Source organism: Salmo salar, chromosome ssa06, assembly GCF_905237065.1.
Source record: "Salmo salar chromosome ssa06, Ssal_v3.1, whole genome shotgun sequence".
NCBI lineage: Eukaryota > Metazoa > Chordata > Actinopteri > Salmoniformes > Salmonidae > Salmo > Salmo salar.
Window position 1 is genome coordinate 58876489 of NC_059447.1, and position 19482 is coordinate 58895970.

The 19482-nt window shown below is 43.5% G+C and overlaps 1 protein-coding gene across 9 annotated transcripts in view; it reads right to left on the reverse strand.

Annotated features, from left to right (window-relative positions):
* Nucleotides 1–1572: 1572 nt before the first annotated feature.
* LOC106607720 (ephrin type-A receptor 7) overlaps nt 1573–19482 on the reverse strand; it is a 72517-nt gene continuing 54607 nt past the window's right edge. Inside the window, exons 6-17 of one of the 9 annotated variants that reach the window (XM_045720777.1) lie at nt 18847–18971; nt 14833–15001; nt 14014–14122; nt 12983–13038; nt 10903–11016; nt 10277–10462; nt 8332–8393; nt 7731–7940; nt 7258–7407; nt 5492–5685; nt 4575–4730; nt 1573–4302 (exon numbers count right to left, since the gene is read on the reverse strand). In XM_045720777.1, coding sequence (XP_045576733.1) covers nt 4188–4302; nt 4575–4730; nt 5492–5685; nt 7258–7407; nt 7731–7940; nt 8332–8393; nt 10277–10462; nt 10903–11016; nt 12983–13038; nt 14014–14122; nt 14833–15001; nt 18847–18971 — 1646 coding nt within the window. In that variant the 3' untranslated portion in view covers nt 1573–4187. Of the gene's footprint in view, nt 4303–4570; nt 4731–5491; nt 5686–7257; nt 7474–7730; nt 7941–8331; nt 8394–10276; nt 10463–10902; nt 11029–12982; nt 13039–14013; nt 14126–14832; nt 15002–18846; nt 18972–19482 lie in introns of those variants that run through there. The other 8 variants (XM_045720775.1, XM_014204987.2, XM_014204984.2 and 5 more) reach the window with 8 other exon arrangements.

Sequence of the window (19482 nt, forward strand, 5' to 3'; positions counted from 1 at the left end):
CTATTTTCTACACTGAAGAATAATAGTGAAGACATCATAACTATGAAATAACATACATGGAATCATGTAGTAACCAAAAAAGTTAAACAAATCAAAATATATGTTAGATTTTAGATTCTTCAAATAGCCACCCTTTGCCTTGATGACAGCTTTGCACATTCTTGGCATTCTCACAACCAGCTTCATGAGGTAGTCACCTGGAATGCATTTCGATTAAAAGGTGTGCCTTGTTAAAGTTCATTTGTGGAATTTCTTTCCTTTGCATTGTGTTTGAGCCAGTCAGTTCTGTTGTGACAAGGTAGGGGTGGTATACAGAAGATAGCCCCATTTGGTAAAAGACCAAGTCCTTATTATGGCAAGAACAGGTCAAATAAGAAAAGAGAAAAGACAGTCCATCATTACTTTAAGACATGAATGTCTGTCAATATGGGAAATTTCAAGAACTTTGAAAGTTTCTTCAAGTGCAGTTGCAAAAACCATCAATCGCTATGATGAAACTGGCTCTCATGAGGACCACCACAGGAAAGGAAGACCCAGAGTTACCTCTGCTGCAGAGGATACGTTCATTAGAGTAACCAGCCTCAGATATTGCAGCCCAAATAAATGCTGCACAGAGTTCAAGTAACAGACACATCTCAACATCAACTGTTCAGAGGAGACTGCGTGAATCAGGCCTTCATGGTTGAATTGCTGCAAAGAAACCACTACTAAAGGACACCAATAAGAAGAAGAGACTTGTTTGGGCCAATAAACACGAGCAATGGACATTCAACCTGTGGAAATTTGTCCTTTGGTCTGATGAGTCCAAATGTGACAATTTTGGTTCCAATCGCAGGTGAATGGTTGATCTCAGCATGTGTGGTATCCACTGTGAAGCATTGAGGAGGAGGTATGATGGTGTGGGGGTGCTTTGCTGGTGACACTGTCTGTGATTTATTTAGAATTCAAGGCACACTTAACCAGCATGGCTACCACAGCCTTCTGCAGCGATACGCCACCCCATCTGGCTTGGGCTTAGTGGGACTATCATTTGTTTTTCAACAGGACAATGACCCAACACCTCCAGGCTGTGTAAGGTCTATTTGACCAAGAAGGAGAGTGATGGAGTGCTGCATCAGATGACCTGGCCTCCACAATCACCCGACCTCAACCCAATTGAGATGGTTTGGGATGAGTTGGACCGCAGAGGGAAGGAAAAGCAGCCAACAAGTGCTCAGCATATGTGGGAAATCCTTCAAGACTGTTAGAAAAGCATTCCAGGTGAAGCTGGTTGAGAGAATGCCTAGAGTCTACAAAGCAGTCATCAAGGCAAAGGGTGGCTACTTTGAAGAATCTAAAATCTAACATTTTGTTTAACACTTCTTCGGTTACTACATGATTCCATATGTGTTTCATAGTTTTGATGTCTTCACTATTAGTCTACAATGTAGAAAATAGTAAAAATAAAGAAAAACCCTTGAATGAGTAGGTGTGTCCAAACTTTTGACTGGTACTGTATGTTTATCCACCTCTTCTCAAAATACTGTTAAACCCCCCCCTTTTTTTTTTTACACAACTGCAGTTGGAAATACCTACATTTTCCTTACTTTTAATGAGAAAGAAATGAGTGAACCAACCATTCGTCAGAGAATAATACAATGCTGAAGACATATATGATAACATTCATTTTGTTGTAAAAGGTGAAGACTGATGGCACCATTAGGTTGGCTTTTTAGCACATCTTCGCAGAGCCCATTCCTAATCTCTGTGCCCTGATTAGCATACAAAGGGCCAGGGAAGTAAAAAAAAAAAAAGCATGGAAACACTTTTATGCATGTTACATCACCCATACTGTTTGCCTGGCTCTCCTGAATGGCTAGGGCTGGGACGGTAAGTGATTTTCACAGTTTGATCATCGTAATAAGGAGTATCAGGATTTTCTATATATCATGATATTGGGTTATTAGATACTGTAAGTACCTCATATCAAACTGAAGGCCTTCAAATTCAGTGTGGTGCAATGGAAAGGATGATGTCATGACTAATGCATGTGCCTCTCTGCTGCTTGAATGTCATTTCACCCCACTGTTACAGCCATATATTCCAAATATAATCATACACTGTGACCTCGTTATTAAGTCATTAGCATATTCCGGGATACCATTTCGTAAGTGGCATTACTATTTAATGATTTGATAACTTAGTATACCGGTATATTATCCCAGCACAACAAAAATTTCTGTAAAACCTAGCACCTTCAAATCTCAGAGGAGGACCATTTCTACCTGGGCTAATTATTGCTCTGTTTGGTCAATCTTCTACCCTACACTGACTGTGTCAATCATCAATCGTGAAATTCAACATACGCAAGTGTGCATGATTTTCAAGTTCAGGATGAATGGAGCAGGTTGGCATTTACTTTCATGAGTCTTGCCCTGGAGGCAGCTCTGCAGAGTGGTCACTAGCTGGCACAGCCACAAAGTCATAAAATCTGATTTTAAACCTAACTCTATCCTTAACCCTAACCTTGAGGGGTTGGGTTAAATGCAGAAGACACATTCCAGTTGAAGGCATTCAGTTGTACAACTGACTAGGTATCCCGCTTTCCCTTTCCTTTCCTTTAACCACACTACTAACCCTAATGTCTAACCCTTACCTTAAATTAAGACCAAAAAGCGAATGTTTGTTTTCATGAATTTTTACGATATATCCAATTAGGATTTTGCAGCTGGCCCATCTAGCGGAAACTGCTCAGTTCTGCCTCCAGGGCAAGATTCGTAACAATAAACGTCAACCTGCATGAAAGGAACAAAGAAAATGGGGAAACTTTCCATTCAACCCTACACAAGACCTGTCTCACTGAACTGCAAAAAACATTGCCATTGAATAGCCTAAAAATAATGTCAATACATTAGTCTAACACATTTTAAGGCATTATTACTTCTAGAAAGAACGTACACAGCATTTCCTAGACTCACCCTCAACCACTGTATTCACTAAAATACGAAACAAATACTGTTTGCTGCAACATTGTTTTGGGGGGGGGATTTCAATGGCAACACCGTTTGCGGTGGATCAAGTCATCTCATTAAGTTTCAATACAATCTTTCTGTAGAGCTATCTGTGGAAACTTTCAATTAATGAATTAAACAACGGAAATCAAAGTTCAGATTGAAAGCATATTGGACAATATGATCAAATGATTAATGTGGTAAACATGAACATGTAAAGAATGTTGCCACTTTGATGCTTGATATTAGATATAAAAGTTGTGATCAATCTTAAATCAATTTGAATGATTGGTGTCATACTGTTTCAAAATGTCTACATACAAATTTGAAATCAGATTTTTCCATCATAAAATGGGAGTATCTGTGTTCAGAAAAATGCATACAGCAAAGCACTCCTGTAAGCTTCAAACGACCAAGAGGACACTACTATCTCTGAAGTCACTTATCTGAGGTGCAGGATACCATTTTTCACTTCAAAAACATCAGGAAGAAAAAACACAACTCACTGCAAACAGTTAAAACAGCCAGTAGCGTCTCAAGACAAACTGGTCAAAGTACCTCTAAATCATTTCCACCAAAATGTTCAGACACCATATTCATCCTTTTGGATGGGAACGTTTACCCTGTTGTCAAGTCCAAAATAGAAAAAAGGAAGAAAAAAATTGTATGGGGAAAATAAAAATGAAAGATTACTGTACGTACCACACCATATCACTGTGGCTCCTGACACTAACAAAATGAACAAACTAGTAAAGAAAATACTGAAAAACCACCGCAAGGGGAATAAACAAATTGTTTGAAATCTTTTTTCTTTTTCCTTTTTTTTAAGTGAAATCCATTTTCATGGTGCACAAATAAAATCATTCACGAGGTTAAAAGAACAAGGTAATACGTATCAAACTCATTTTCCAAAGCTCCATCTCTGTTTGATATGTTGTTGAGAGTTCCTCAGAGCGTTTTAAGTTCGGCATCATGGTCAGGTAGTATTCTGTCATTCTCTCCTTAGTACCCGTTCTAAAGAGGGGTTAAATCCTTCGCCAAGGATCACAGGAATTATTTCATTCCGAAACATCCGGAAAAAAAATAGTCAGATAGGAGACGACATCACGTCACATGATTTTCAAAGATTATCCTGGGAGGTTTTTGCCTTAGTGCTGCTCTAGATAGCCCGTCCACAGGGGGCACTGTAGTCTGTCATCACACCTGGATTCCTGTGCCATGGAGATGCAGCATCTGGGCTCTCATAGTCTGTATGCTGCTCATGATCTTCTTCTGATGGCCCACTAAACTGATCCCCAAGCTCATCACATCCCTGCAAGACAAGACGGCCAATCATAAATCACAGCAGTGGACAACAGAGGGGCTCAAAACATCCCATGATGTATAGCAGCACCAGGTATTTCATTAATGGACGAATAGATCTGAAAACATGACAGGCTTGTTTCTGAATCACAATGATGAAATAAAAATGCAGTAGTGCCATGTCCAATGATATTGAATGAGAAAATAGTTATATGACAACTCTCCAGAACTGGCTATATTGGATTTGACCTCCACAAGGGTTTTAAAGTTCAGGTTCCTTACTCAATTGACATCCTGGCCACAGAGTCCAGTGAGCTGTAGCCAGCGGCGGTGAAGTTGTCTCTGTATCTCTCCATCTTGATGGCCTCCAGCCACTCCCCAACCGAGCGGAAAGTAGTGAAGTCTGGTGTGCTCTGATCTAACAGGGGACTAATCGGTCTGTTGGATGAGCAAGAGGAAGCCATTAACGTCTCATGCGAAAACTGAAACATTCCCATAACAAACACAAATTGAGCCGGGAGCAAAATACAAAGACAGCCAAAGACATCCCGGGGTAACAGTAAATTGCATGTGAAAAACAAATTAACACATTTTGAAAATTTCAATCGATGTCAAATTCAAAAGTGCCGATGCCATTTGATCCTCTTTTTCAAACAAACGTGTGTGCTATAAGTAACTATCAAAAACACTCAACATCATATGGATGGTAATTTTACTTCAAACCTCCACAAAATGGCCTTCAAAAATGGAAGCACTTTCTAACAGTTATTTTTTTTGGGGGGGTTACGCTGTCAATCTCACCCAGGGAGATTGTGTTCTGAATGTAAATAGAGTTAATTTGACAAATGTCCCAGAGGGGTCCAGAGTTCCCACAGCACTTAAAAACCCCAGGAACTCATTACAGGGATTGATTTAAAAGCCCTGCTATTGACCATAAAGCCATGGAAGCTGCTTTGGCTTATTGATTCTCCGGGATTTATCTTTCATCTGTGAACTCCTGTGGATAAATCAACCCCTGGATGCTTTGGATTGTCCACTAATGTAGCTCCATAGGAAAGAAATATGAAGAAGCAATACAAATATACTTCCATAGTCTTACAGCTACTTCGGTCACATTTTATAACTGAAGCTGCTAATTTATTCCATTTGGAGGTTTGTAGTGCTCAGTTACAGGGTTTAATGAGACAAGCTTTCCTTACCTCGTGCAGGTTCCCACCGGGGTTTTCAAGGTATTGGGATTGCGAATCATCTTATCAAGGATGCCAACTATTTGATCAAATTTGGGTCGATCGGCCCTGTCTTTCTGCCAGCAGTCCAGCATTAGCTGGTGCAGGCCTGGAGGGCAGTCCATGGGAGCAGGGAGGCGGTACCCCTCTTCTATGGCCTTTATCACCTGGGAAAACCAAACCACAGGCAAGTCTTTAAGGGCTATTACCACTACCATTACCACCACATTAACACAAGTCACCATTTACTAGAGTTCATTTCCATTTCATTCTCTAATCAAGATGTTTGTAAACAGGAAGTGTCAGTACAAGTCTTGTGTGGTTCCCTATTTACAGAAGTGGTGCTTTGAGGAGAAACAGGCCTAACCAGATGTAATCACTCAGTCTCAGCTTGTTAAGATGATGGTGAGACCCAAGGACTCAGAGTAGCAGGACCCAAATTAGGAGATATTGAGAGTAGCATCTAGTGTCCCTGTATGGTACAGAGATGGGTCTCTAGAACACCTGCTCATGCCTGTCATATTATACAAATAGACCTGATTGTAATTAATTAAGCAAACAGTGGCTCTGTTTTCCCTTAGATGCATCCTTCATATTGTTTGTACTCTTTGTCTCATCAATAGACTGCATTTACACAGGTCTAATGAATAATGAAAATACACAAAGTTGCATGTCTTCAAGCTACTTCTATTCTCACTGTGTCAATAGTTCAAAACAAAGTCCATTGAAAGTCAACGGCGTGAGAACTTTAAACATTAGGGGCAATGGGCACCTTTGATTTGAGACTCAACCGTCTCTTCCTCTATTTCGGGGAATGTGAGGATGTTAATTTTCTGCACATATTCATCTGTTATTCCTGTCAGGGCTATTCAAACAAGACTGAGCTACGGAAGAAAAAGTGTCAAAGGAGCTGTTTGCTGACATCTTGACAGAGGAACTGTAATCTCTGACATTGATGCCTGTCAAGCACCCTACTTCCATAACCAATCATGTTTAGCATTTCTAACAGCTGATTGTTCAATCAGCAGGCTTCCCATTAGGAGGAGCTGAGTGTAATATAATCCTATTTAGTCTTTCTGCTGAGGAGAAGACTGTTTGTCCTACTGGATTATGTCATCTTTAACTTCGCCACGGGAGAAAACTACCACTGGAGCATCTTTCAGACAAGTACTTGCAAACAGTGGCAAATGAAACCATTTTACCGGTTATTAAGTATCATCGTTACAGACTTTCAAATCGGCGGCCAAACTCCTCTAAAGCCACTCTTACGATCAGCACGATGAACAGATTTGCAATGTTCATCTGTTCCAATTTAGACTGAAACAAAGCAACGACCGCAGCTAAAACTGAAAGTTCCATATGACTAACTAGTTAGCTCCGGCATTATTGAACTCTGACAAATAAGGTTCAATTATCATAACTCATTATAAAGGTTAAAAGCAGTTTTGAAGTCCAAAAAGTATTTTGTATGCCAAGTATTAAGTCTCTTTCTTTGTATTATCATATAAAAGCATTTTATGAATATCAATCTCTGATTAAAACAGAATGAATTAATACCTAACAATCCTCCTCATTCAACTCTAAATAGTCATTGTGGCCCACGTTTAAATCAGTCCAAAGAATTCAGCTAATTCTGTTATTCTGTTCATTTCTGTAATATGATGGCCAGTCTCTGAGTAACATGCGAAAGCTGACATGTATTTGGTGAATGATTGACGTCATGTAAGAGAGCAACTCACATCTTGATTGGACATGTCCCAGTAAGGCCGTTCACCATAGGACATGACCTCCCACATGACAATGCCATAACTCCACACATCACTAGCGGAAGTGAATTTACGGTACTGGATGGCTTCCATTGCTGTCCATCGAACAGGTATTTTTCCACCCTGTTCAGTAAAATGCAGGTCAGTGGCTGGAGTAAAGATCAAATTCATTATATCCTGCATCTTCCCCTAAAACATCAATTAGAATAGAGTTACAACTTTGCACACAGGGTCAGCAAAACTTCCAAACGTTCAAGGCTAAAACTTCACCAAAGAGACTGCAGGCCTTGCATATTGAATAACTAGGCCCAGACATGTATGGGCATGCATGCGTAGTTTATACTCCATTCCCATGCATTGGCTGTTGGCTTGATTTGAGTGTTCAGAGAGAGAGCTCAGGGAGTCTAGGCAGGGAAAGCAATACGGGGCTGGTTTAATTGACTCACCGTTGTTGTGTAGACAGCCTCGGGATCGTCATCGATCACTCTTGACAGGCCGAAGTCAGACACTTTACATACGAGATTGCTGTTGACAAGTACGTTTCGTGCAGCCAGATCTCGATGGACATACCCCATGTCGGAGAGATATCTCATCCCTGCTGCTATGCCCCGCAGCATCCCCACTAACTGGATCACTGTGAACTGACCATCATGTTTCTGTACACAACAGAGGAAAACAGTCAGCTAAGCAAAATCCACTCAGTTCACAAAGGTATTGCAGTGCTATTATTTATAGAATAAGGAACTCTTAATGCGAACATACTGTATTTCACATGTATAACTGGTAAGGGAGTTGCGGTTTACATTTTTGTTACATTTAACCTTTATTTAACTAGGCAAGTCAGTTAAGAACAATGACAGGCTACCCCGGCCAAACCCGAACGACGCTGGGCCAGTTGTGCGCCGCCCTATGGGACTCCCAATCACGGCCGGATGTGATACAGCCTGGATTCAAACCAGGGACAATAGTGACGCCTCTTGCACTGAGACGCAGTGCCTTAGACCGCTGCCCCACTCGGGAGCATTGAACGCGTTGAGAGGTACTCACCCTGAGAAAAGCGTCTAACGAGCCGTTTTCCATATATTCAATCACAATCATCACCGGTTTGCCTGAAAACAAGGGTGACACATCCATTATTTGACAACAACAAAAAAATGTCTTGCAATTGTTTATTAACGGCTTGCTAAAATACATTTCCGCCTTTAGTGTTATATTGAACCATTTGTTTCATTGGTTTGTAATTAAGTGTTAACATCTGTTCCTTATTTTAGGCTGTCTAAATGAGACAATATAAAGCAGGGAGCAAGGCTATTTTTATCAGAAACACTATATGTACAAAAGTTTGCGGTCACCCCTTCAAATTTGTGAATTTGGCTGTTTCAGCCACACCCATTTCCGACACCTGTAGAAAACTGAGCACGCAGCCATGCAATTTCCATAGACAAACATTGGCAGCAGAATGGCCTTACTGAAGAGCTCGGTGACTTTCAACGTGGCACCGTCATAGGATGCCACCTTTCCAACAAGTCAGTTCGTCTAGCAGGGCAGATTTCTGAGCTGCCCCGGTCAACTGTAAGTGTTATTATTGTGAAGTAGAAACACTGAGGAGCAACAACGGCTCAGCCGCAAAGTGGTAGGCCACACAAGCTCACAGAACGGGATCATCGAGTGCTGAATCTCATAGCGCGTAAAATTGTCTGAGTTCCAAACTTCCTTTGGAAGCAACGACAGCACAATAACTTTTTGTTGGGAGCTTCATGAAATGGGTTTCCATGGCCGAGCACCCGCACACAAGCCTAAGTTCACCATGCGCAATGCCAAGCGTCGGCTGGAGGGGTGTAAAGGTCGTCGCTATTGGACTCCGGAGCAGTGGAAACATCTGAAGTGATTTATCATGCTTCACCATCTGGCAGTCCAACGGACAAATCTAGGTTTGGTGGATGCCAGGAGAACGCTACCTGCCTCTATGCATAGTGCCAACTGTAAAGTTTGGTGGAGGAGGAATAATGGTCTGGGGCTTGTTTTTCATGTTTTGGGCTAAGTCCCTTAGCCCAGTGAAGGGACATTTTAATGCTACAGAATACAATGACATTCTAGGCGATTCTGTGATTCCAACTTTGTGGCAACAGTTTGGTGAAGGCCCTTTCCTGTTTCAGCATGACAATGCCCCCATGCACAAAGCGAGGTCTGGTATGGAAGAACTTGACTGGCATGCACAGAGCCCTGTCCTCAACCTCATCGAACACCTTTAGGATGAATTGGAACGCAGACCGTGAGCCGGGCCTAATCGGCCAACATCAGTGCCCGACCTCACTAATGCCCTTGTGGCTGAATGGAAGCACGTCTATTAGTAATACTTTTGGTCAGGAACAAAAAAAGTATGTGCACACCTGCTCGTTGAACATCTCATTCCAAGATCATGGGCATTAATATGGAGTAGGTCCCCCCTTTGCTGCTATAACAGCCTCCAGTCTTCTGGGAAGGCTTTCCACTAGATATTGGAACATTGCTGCGGGGACTTGCTTCCATGCAGCCACAAGAGCATTAGCATTAGTGACGTTGGGCACTGATGTTGGGCATTTAGGCCTCGCTCAAATTTGACAAACTGACTTGTTGGAAAGGTGGCATCCTATGATGGGTGCCACGTTGAAAGTCACTGAGCTCTTCAATAAGGCCATTCTACTGCCAATATTTGTCTATGGAGATTGCATGGCTGTGTGGTCGATTTTATACACCTGTCAACAATGGATGTGGCTGAAATAGTCCAATCCACTAATTTGAAGGGGAGTCCACATACTTTTGTATATATAGTGTGGTCTTTGAGTGCACTTGCTTTACTTTCTTGCTGCAGCTGTAGGCGTATGTGTGTGTGTGTGTGTGTGTGTGTGTGTGTGTGTGTGTGTGTGTGTGTGTGTGTGTGTGTGTGTGTGTGTGTGTGTGTGTGTGTGTGTGTGTGTGTGTGTGTGTGTTTGAGAGAGAATGCAGTCCTTACCTCTGGTCACCACTCCCTCCAGATGGACAACATTGGGATGGTCAAACTGGCCCATAATGCTGGCCTCACACAGGAAGTCCCTCCTCTGTTTCTCTGAGTAGCCCACCTTCAGGGTTTTAATGGCCACTGACATGTCCCGTTTCCCTGGGAGCTTCATCCGTCCACTACACACCTCCCCAAACTCTCCTGTGAGACAGACACAGAGACAAAACCACTCATGAGTCATGAACCTTCAGAAAAACTAGCAATCATGTTTTTTTACAAAGTGCTTAGTGTACGTTCAGAGAAAACAGCTGTGCTGCAGGAGATAATAAATTGGAGTAGGACATCTTGTTATGCTCAAGCTGTGGAAATATAGATACTCTCATTGACTGCATCTCTAAATCTGATGTGGCAGCAATTCATCAGCCGTGAAGCATCTTTGCTATTGTCGTACCTTTAAAAAAGATGCAGGCCCACACATTAACTGCAATGAACTTTTCCCCCCTTTTTGCAATTGCCCTATCAATATACAGCGAGGATAAACCGTGTCCCAATTCAAAGTGTAAATATGTGGCTGTCATTGTGATGTATGAGTGTATGGTATGACTAAACAGAGAGAGCTGGGAGACACCAGCCAGACTCACCTGCTCCAATAACTCGCTCAATCTTAATGCAGGACGCGTCCAGCTCCTTGGCAAATTGATGGACAGCCCTGTTCGGGTCCTCGTAGGTTTCAGGGTCAATGTATGTTTTGGTGCCTGGAAATTTAACTGTAGAAAGGTAAGGGGATTACTGTTATGATTAAATATGCATACAGCATGCCGGGCCGACCGGGCGCTTGTCAGACACACCATTACCAACAGCAACCATTCAGAAGGAATTGCTAAACAGCCAGCTGATGGAAAGCACCTGGGTCAAAAAGCTCTTTTTACAAACACCCTTATACCAGACATTTATTATTTTTTCCTTTTTTATTTTTCCTCCAATAGAAATGAACACGTTATTATATTTTCTTCTCAACCTCCTCACAAAAGGACCAACAAAGGTTTGAGCAGCCTAGAACGAGATTTACTGCCAAGGTTGTCTGCTATACTGAGCAGGTTTTGGAGCTAGCTCAGACCAATCAAGCTCTGCCAGTGAATGAAAAGTCTGTTAGACAGACCCTGATATACAGTAATGCCAGTCATGAATGCAAGTTATTTACTTATGGTCGTTTCTGTGGCTTGATAACCTCCTGAATCATGCTGCCCAGGTAATGGTGACTGTAGTTATATCACAGTTAGATCAGCACAACGAGTACATGTTTTGAATCATGTATCACCATAAAATATGAAGTAACACAATGATACTGGATTGACTCATACGTATTCATGCACACATAGGGGAAATGCGTAGTACAAAGAAAAATAAGCATTTAGCTGACCGTGGTTTGAGAAAAAAAAATATGATATAACGCCACACTAATAAATGACACTGTTATGGTACGTGTGTGTTCCGCTGACCTAATTTGTTCATATCAAATTCCCCCTAATTACAACATAACCTGCCAACTTCCATACCACAAGCTATTTAATGAGATGCATATAGCTGAAGACAATAAAATACAAGGAAAACAGACACACCAAAACACCATAATTAAATTACTAATCAGCTCCAGGCTCAATAACGACAAGCCGAAGAAAAAAAATTCTGCAATATCCTCTGTTTGCGTCCTGGAAAGCCATATTGGCCGACCCACTAACAAACACTATGCATTGTTTTCCAGCTAGGAGCTCCAGCGATGGCAGCTGATATTTCCCTCCACTCGCTCCTATAATTGCTTCGTCCATCCAAGCTGTCACTGGATCTGATAGGGAGACGTCTTATCACGACTTCTCGCGCTACACAGCGGACAAATTAAGCCTACATGTTGAATTCACGCACTATCTGGCTTCTGTCGCCCTGGCAGCGTTTCCTCATTTAATATTGTAGAGCAAGTCCCTCTATTAGGCCCAACAACAGCGGAGCGCTCTTGTTTGTGTTTTCATCACCCAGTGTTTTTAGCAAGAGGACCTGCGCCTTCCTACAGCTTGATCTGTCAAATACTTAGCAGCCGAGGACCGTGGAACGCCAACACAGCCCTATTTCTACCGCTGTGGCCATGCCGACACCCTGAACCTTTGTTTCCAAATCGTCAGTTTGCCTACAGCAACAGATCATTACGGCTTCGCTTGGGAAGATGTCTGCGGCTGCATCTCCAGGGGCATCGTTAGGACTGGGTGGTGTGGTGTGTGTGTTGGTTAAAGGAGCGTGGAAGGAGAACCTTAGGATCGAGTGAATGTATCTCTATCTCTACTCCGAGGAACACCAGGAAACGAACAGTATACGGCGAGCATACGAAAGAGCCTGAAAAGTTAGGTTTTTTTTAATTTTTAATGAAATATTATCACTTTGAGCTCAGCCCTGGCTCACGGCTCTCTCGCAAATCTCATACGCATGTATTTGCAGTTTGGAACTAAGCCTAATGTCCTCATCTCAACAGATTTGTCCATTAAATCCCAAACAGATGCTAGTGCGAGGGTTCCTGTCTTTTGTTAGAATAAAAACCTATCAAATGAAAGGGATCAAACATTACGGCGTGGGGGCCTTGTTGATGGACCCATTTCCCGTGTCACGGCGAGGCCGTGCTGTAATTGAGGTGTTTCAATGTGTGCGTGTGAGCTGACGGGGAAAGAAGGGACTCACATTGGAAATACAGCTCCTCGTCTCCTTCCTGGTCCGCCTTGCTGTAGCCACAGTGTCTGACAGGGAGAGAGGTAGACACACAATCAACTGATTGGGCAGAGGCAGAAGGTAGAATGGTCTGTTTTGCTAGAATCTTAATGCAGCGAAGCCATAATGCAGTCTATACAGATACAGTACCAGCGGAGAGGTATGGGAACAATGTTTGGCTGCTGATGTTGAACTAAAGTACCCTTGTGTGGTACTACTACATGCTGTTCTCTGTAAAAGACTGATCAGCATTCCTTGTTATATTAATTTGCAACACTGATGTATTGAATGCACCCTCAAGCAGGTAATTCATTGCACTATACAATAGTGTTTGCTGGCAAACTGAAAAATGGATGGATGGGAAACATCAAGTAACAAATGGTTGACATGCAGGTTAATATGTCAAATGCATATAGAAATTCCATGTGTACAAGGCTCTACCCCCATGTAAGGCATGCTGTGATGAAATGCTATCCATATAGTAATGAAGCATCATTGGAGGAGTGCAGCAGGAAATGGCGGTAATGGTGACTGACACATAGGAGGGTTGCTCTGGTAGGAGATGGCTAGAAGCACTGCCAAACAGCACTTCATCCTACCCGAGTGTATTACTGTATAACACCACAGATGTAACACACGCACGCACACACATACATACACAAACACACAGTTAACGGACACACACTCACCATCACCCTCTCACTCGCACGCACACAGAAATATGAGCAAAAACCTTTCATTTTAGAGTACACTTGTCTCTATAATGGATCCATTACAACAACAACAAAAAGACATGCAAAAAATACGGTCCGTTTTTCTTCACAGTGTGAGGACTGGAAAATGATGCATCACAAACCATTAGCACAGCATGCCACAGATGATGGGTGCGTGTGGTGTGTGGTGGCCTGACTCCACGGCTATGGAGGCCAGTGAGTGACAGAAAGGCTAATTGACAAGCAGAGACTCACAGCAGCGGAGAGTCAATGGGGCCCGCGAGAGCGTACCTTCTCCCAATGATGAAGCCGAACACCATGAAGACCAGGATGATGGTCCCCGCCACGGCTACCACCGCGATGATGATGACGGGATTCTGCTCGCTGGAGACAATGGTGGCTGCTTGGAGAGGGACACACACACGCAAGCAGACACACACACACACACACACACACACAAAGGGCACACAGTGTGAACTTTCAGCACATCAGACGTTGGAATCTACAGGGCATAATAGAACCAATGAGGAGTGAGCGGGGAGACTGATAACCCCCTTCTCGCCCTTTACCACAGAGACAAGGGTGTCTAGTTCTATTTCTAGCCTCCGTATGCACGGCTCCACTGTTTCAGAAAGTGGGCTTAATAGTCCCAGATGGTAATGCTGGTGCCCTTCTCCTGAAACAACGACACATTCAGGTTGGATTGTCTCCCATACAGAGACACATTACACCGCTAGACTATTTGCATTGACAAACCACCAATTGCTCAAAAGAATGGGTGCAGTGGCACTTTCTGCTGTCAGTGCAAACGGTGCATTACTGGGAGAATTCGTGCATTTTAAATCAAGTGAGTTCAGTTGCTATATAAACACCAGCGACAGAGGACGGCAATGATTTCTGAGCCCTGCCACTTTAGTTGAGACCTACTGCTCCTTGTGGACGATCCTCAAGCATATTTCTAAAAGGGAAAATTGGCGCTATGAGATCAGCAGTAACTCGACGAAGGTCTGAACACACTAATCATCTCTATAGAGTGTGTGTGTGTGTGCTTATGCGTGTGTCCGTGCGTGCCTTTGTGTGTGCACGCCCATGCATGTGTTCTGCTGGTACCTGAGGCCTCCTCCTTGGTGGTGACCTCCAGCCGGGGTCCGTAGGTGCCGTAGCCGGCCGCGGTGAAGGCTCGGATCTGGAACACGTAGGCCGTGCTGGGCTTCAGGTTGTTCACTGTGGCTGACGTGGACCTGGACTTCACTGTGGAGTAGATGCGATCCTTCTGGTCCTTTAGAGAGGAACAGACATTGGCTTTGTGTTATGTTATGTTAGTCCTGTCAATCATAGACACCAAGATACAGCCATTTTTTGAGCATAAATGTTTTGACAATGACAATTGAATCGCGACCCAACATTTATTGTGTGTGTGTGTTTGTGTGTGTGGCCTATCAGTGGGAAAGCTGGAATGTTTCTTCAGTTTGATACATTTATTGAAACTGGGGTGATGGGATGATGGTTGACAGGTCAACTCGGAGGACATGCTGGCTGTCCAGTCTGTTTCTGCTTTAAGTTTTCAGCACGGCCCTAGCAGAGAAGCCACTTTCACACAGATAGGTAGTGCTGAACGGTAGCATGATTCTGATTGCATGACAGGCGAGAGCAGGATACTCATTTCCCGGGAAGCGCATGCTCAGTCCGCAAACAAATGACAGCTCCACCAGCTGATCCTCTTCGTTGCCTGGCAACATGATGCTTACCATCTCCACTCGAAAGGGCTCCCGTATCCAGTCGTCTTGTCTCCTGTTATCCTCTGTGAAGTAGTTGCAAAACTTTCCTGGCAGCTTGACAAGATGCTGTTCAATGGGTTTTTTTTCAGTATGTCGCCGTGCGCTTTGTTGACCAGATTCGGAATCTCTACATCAGCATTGGGAAACATGTCAATCCCTCCGTTAGAAACATGACTTGCCCAAACGGTGAGCTTCATCTCGAAGGCATCTACTTTGTCCCTCTGTTCACATCGATTGTGCCCCCTCCCTAGCATTGACACATTGAGCGAATTCAGATGATCAAAAATATCTGGAAGGTAGGCTACCTGCGCCAGCCATTCCTCACAATCGAAATGTTCAGCCAGAGGTGACTTGTTTTCCGGAAGAAACTCAGTAATCTCCGCTCGAAGCTCATAAAAATGACCCAACACTTTAGCCCTGGAAAGCCAGCGGACCTCTACATGATAAAGCACCTGCTGGTGCTTTACCGTCATGGCAGCTGCCCCATCAGTGGTCATACCGACGCACCAATCCCAGGCCAGTCCCACGGAGCCCAGGAGCATATCCATTGTGTTAAAGATATCCTCTGCAGTGGTGGTGGTGGGCAAATCAGCACTAAAAAGGAACTGCTCCTCGAAGTTATTATCCAAGACGTGTCTGACACAGACCATTAGAATTGCATGGTTGGCCACATCTGTGGATTCATCAAGCCGCACTGCGTAATGGCCATTTGCACTGATGCGCTGTGCTGTCTGGTGCATTATGTCCTCAGACATGTCCTGGATTCTCCTCATGGTGTCATTGGATAGGGGTGTGGTTTTAAGTTTGTTGGCGTGTGACTCTCCCAAGATTTCAGTGCACATATCAATCGCAGCAGGGAGTATGAGATTCTCTGCGCTGGTGCAGGCTTTTTTGCACTTAGCAATGCGCTGGGCCACAAGGTATGATGCGTGAAGTGCTTTTTCTTGTACCTTGTATACGTTCTTCAATGAATCTTGTGAGGCCTCCAGATATTGACATTTTCCTTTAAAAAAAGTCAGCTGTCTTATCTTTGTGGCTCGGATGCTTGGTGTCCAGATGCTTTTTCATTTTGGAGGGTTTCATGCTATCATTAGCTAACAGCTCACTGCATAGGACGCACTGCGGTCTACACTCACCCTGCCTGTCTTCTATACACAGCACCAGTCAAAAGCTGTCATCAAGGCAAAGGGTGGCTACTTTGAAGAATCTCAAATATAAAATATATTTTCATTTGTTTAACACTGTTTTGGTTACTACATGATTCCATATTATTCTACAAAATATTATTCTAGAAAATAGTAAAACTAAAGAAAAACCATGGAATGAGTAGGTGTGTCCAACCTTTTGACTGGTACTGTATGTAAAACCATATATGAGGAAGTCGGGGTTGTATTTTCTCTTCTTGACAGGGACCGGGTTGTCTGCCTTGCTGTTGACATTGGAAGCAGCAGTAGATGAAGTGGGAGCTGCATGTTTTAAAAACTTATCCATGATTTTACTCTGACAGCTAGCCTGCATGAGTTAAATGACAGTTAACTATTAACATGTGCAATGCCTGCAGAACACATCTGCATAGCTAGCTGTCAATCAAGCTAGCTGTCTGAAGAAATACTGTATTATCTGATTGGACGTGTCACATTTAAAACAAAACAATGTTGCAGAATGCCATTTTTATTGGATCAGTGTGTGTGTGTGTGTGTGTGTGTGTCGGGAAATCTGTCATTTCATTGGATCAGTGTGTGTGTGTGGGGTGAGGACGTTATTGTATTGGTCAGTGAGTGTGTGCAGCGCGAAACCCTGAGAGTCAGAGTGTAGCTAGCCTTTTCACCACTGCGGACGCCCTGCATGTGTAAAGTCAGCAACAATGAGCGGTGCAGCACACACCTGTGTGTAGCGGTAGCGGTGTGTACAGTCTGCCCCAATAAGCGGTGCGGCGGTATCCTTTCAAAATAAATGTTTTGGTGCGGTGTTTACCTTGCAAAGTAATGTTTTTTTGTGTTTTCTTATTATATATTTTATATATATATATGTCACGTCCTGACCGGTAAAGGGGTCTTTTGTCATTGTAGTATGGTCAGGGCGTGGCAGGGGGTGTTTGTTTTGTGTGTTTTGGGGTTTTTGGTCTAGGGGATTTTGGTTCTAGTTTTCATTTTCTATGTTCCGTTTTCCAGGTTTGGCCGAGTGTGGTTTCCAATCAGAGGCAGGTGTCTTTCGTTGTCTCTGATTGGAAGCCATACTTAGGCAGCCTGTTTTTCCTTTGGGTTTTGTGGGTGGTTATTTTCCGTTATAGTCTGTGAACCTTACGGAACTGTTTGCTGTCGTTAGTTTTTTCTTTGTTTACGTGTTCTCTTAAAATAAAGAAAGAAGAATGAGCACTATACCCGCTGCGCCTTGGTCTGTCCTTAATGACGCTTGTGACAATATATATATTCTTGCACAAGTCCCGCAACCCCTTAAAATCCTCCTGTGACCACCAGTTGAGAGTCACTGCTGTAAACGCTTTCTATCAAAGCCAATAGGCAGAAAAGAAGCTCTGCGATGCCAGGCTCGGAATCCGTTTGGAATCTACAGACTGCGTGTACTGTGTATTTTGTTGTTGATCTGTAAATTATTTGTCAGCAAAAACACCAAATGGAATGCCAAAGACTATTAGGAGAGAAGTCATGCTTGTTTCCAATTTTACAGCTGGGCAGACTACAGCCACAGTACGTGACCCAGGAGACTGATTCCTGGCAGCCTGAGAGGTCGTGCTCAACAGGGTCTGGAACCTCTGGAGCCATGGAATCTAGCCCTTTGATTTGTTGTGTTAAACCCACTCTCCTCAACCTCATCAACCTCCTCACTACCTTGCTCATTTGTTCAGAGTTAAAGCACACGGGAGCTCTATTATATATGAGGGGGCGAGGGAAGATACAGTAAGAGATTGTTAATGCTGGCAAGGTAGTGCAATGAAGTGTGTGCTGCCTGGCATGCGTGTGTGGGTGGCTGTGAAGGACCAGGGACTGATTAAAATCTTATGAGCGTCTCATTCAATTTTGAGACAAAGGACGCACTCGCAGAATCCTGCTGATTCCACTCGCAGCGTCTTGCAGATATAATGCAAAATGAAGAGTAGGCTAAATGAAACTAAGAAGAACAGGAGAGAGATAGGGGGAGAGGGTTGAGGAGAGCCAGAGTTGTCTGTGTCCAAAGCTGCCACACACAATCACAGACAGACAGACAGACAGACAGACAGACAGACAGACAGACAGACAGACAGACAGACAGACAGACAGACAGACAGACGGACAGACTGACTCTCTCTCTCTCTCTCATTAATGGATTCAGCGGGGCATCACACACTCACTTTTTCGTAGTACTTAATCTCATATTCGGTGATGACTCCATTGGGCTGCTCAGGCTCCTGCCAGGAGAGCTGGATGCTGCGCTGCTGCACTCTCTCCTTGATGACTTCACTGACTTGGGAGGGAGCTGTTGAAAAAAGATGTGTGTCAATACGTGATGGGCAAACATACTCAGAACTCACATCGTGGCACCTGTGTGCTGGAGTTTTACTCTATTAAGTATACTTCCTTTACTTTCTCAAACTCACATCGTCTCACACACACACACACACCACACACACACACGCGCACACACGCACGCACACCACACACACACACACACACACACACACACACACACACACACACACACACACACACACACACACACACACACAGTCTTGCAAACTAACCTTGTGGGGACACACAATTCAGTCCCATTCAAAATCCTATTTTCCCTAATCCCTAAACCTAAACTTAACCTTTACCCTAACCCTAAACCTAGAAATAGCATTTGACCTTGTGGGGACTAACAAAATGTCCCCATTTGGTCAAATTTCTGTTTGTTTAGTATTCTTGTGGGGACTTCTGGTCCCCATAAGTATAGTTAAACATGTCCACACAGACACATACATACACACATACTCACTCCTCCACTA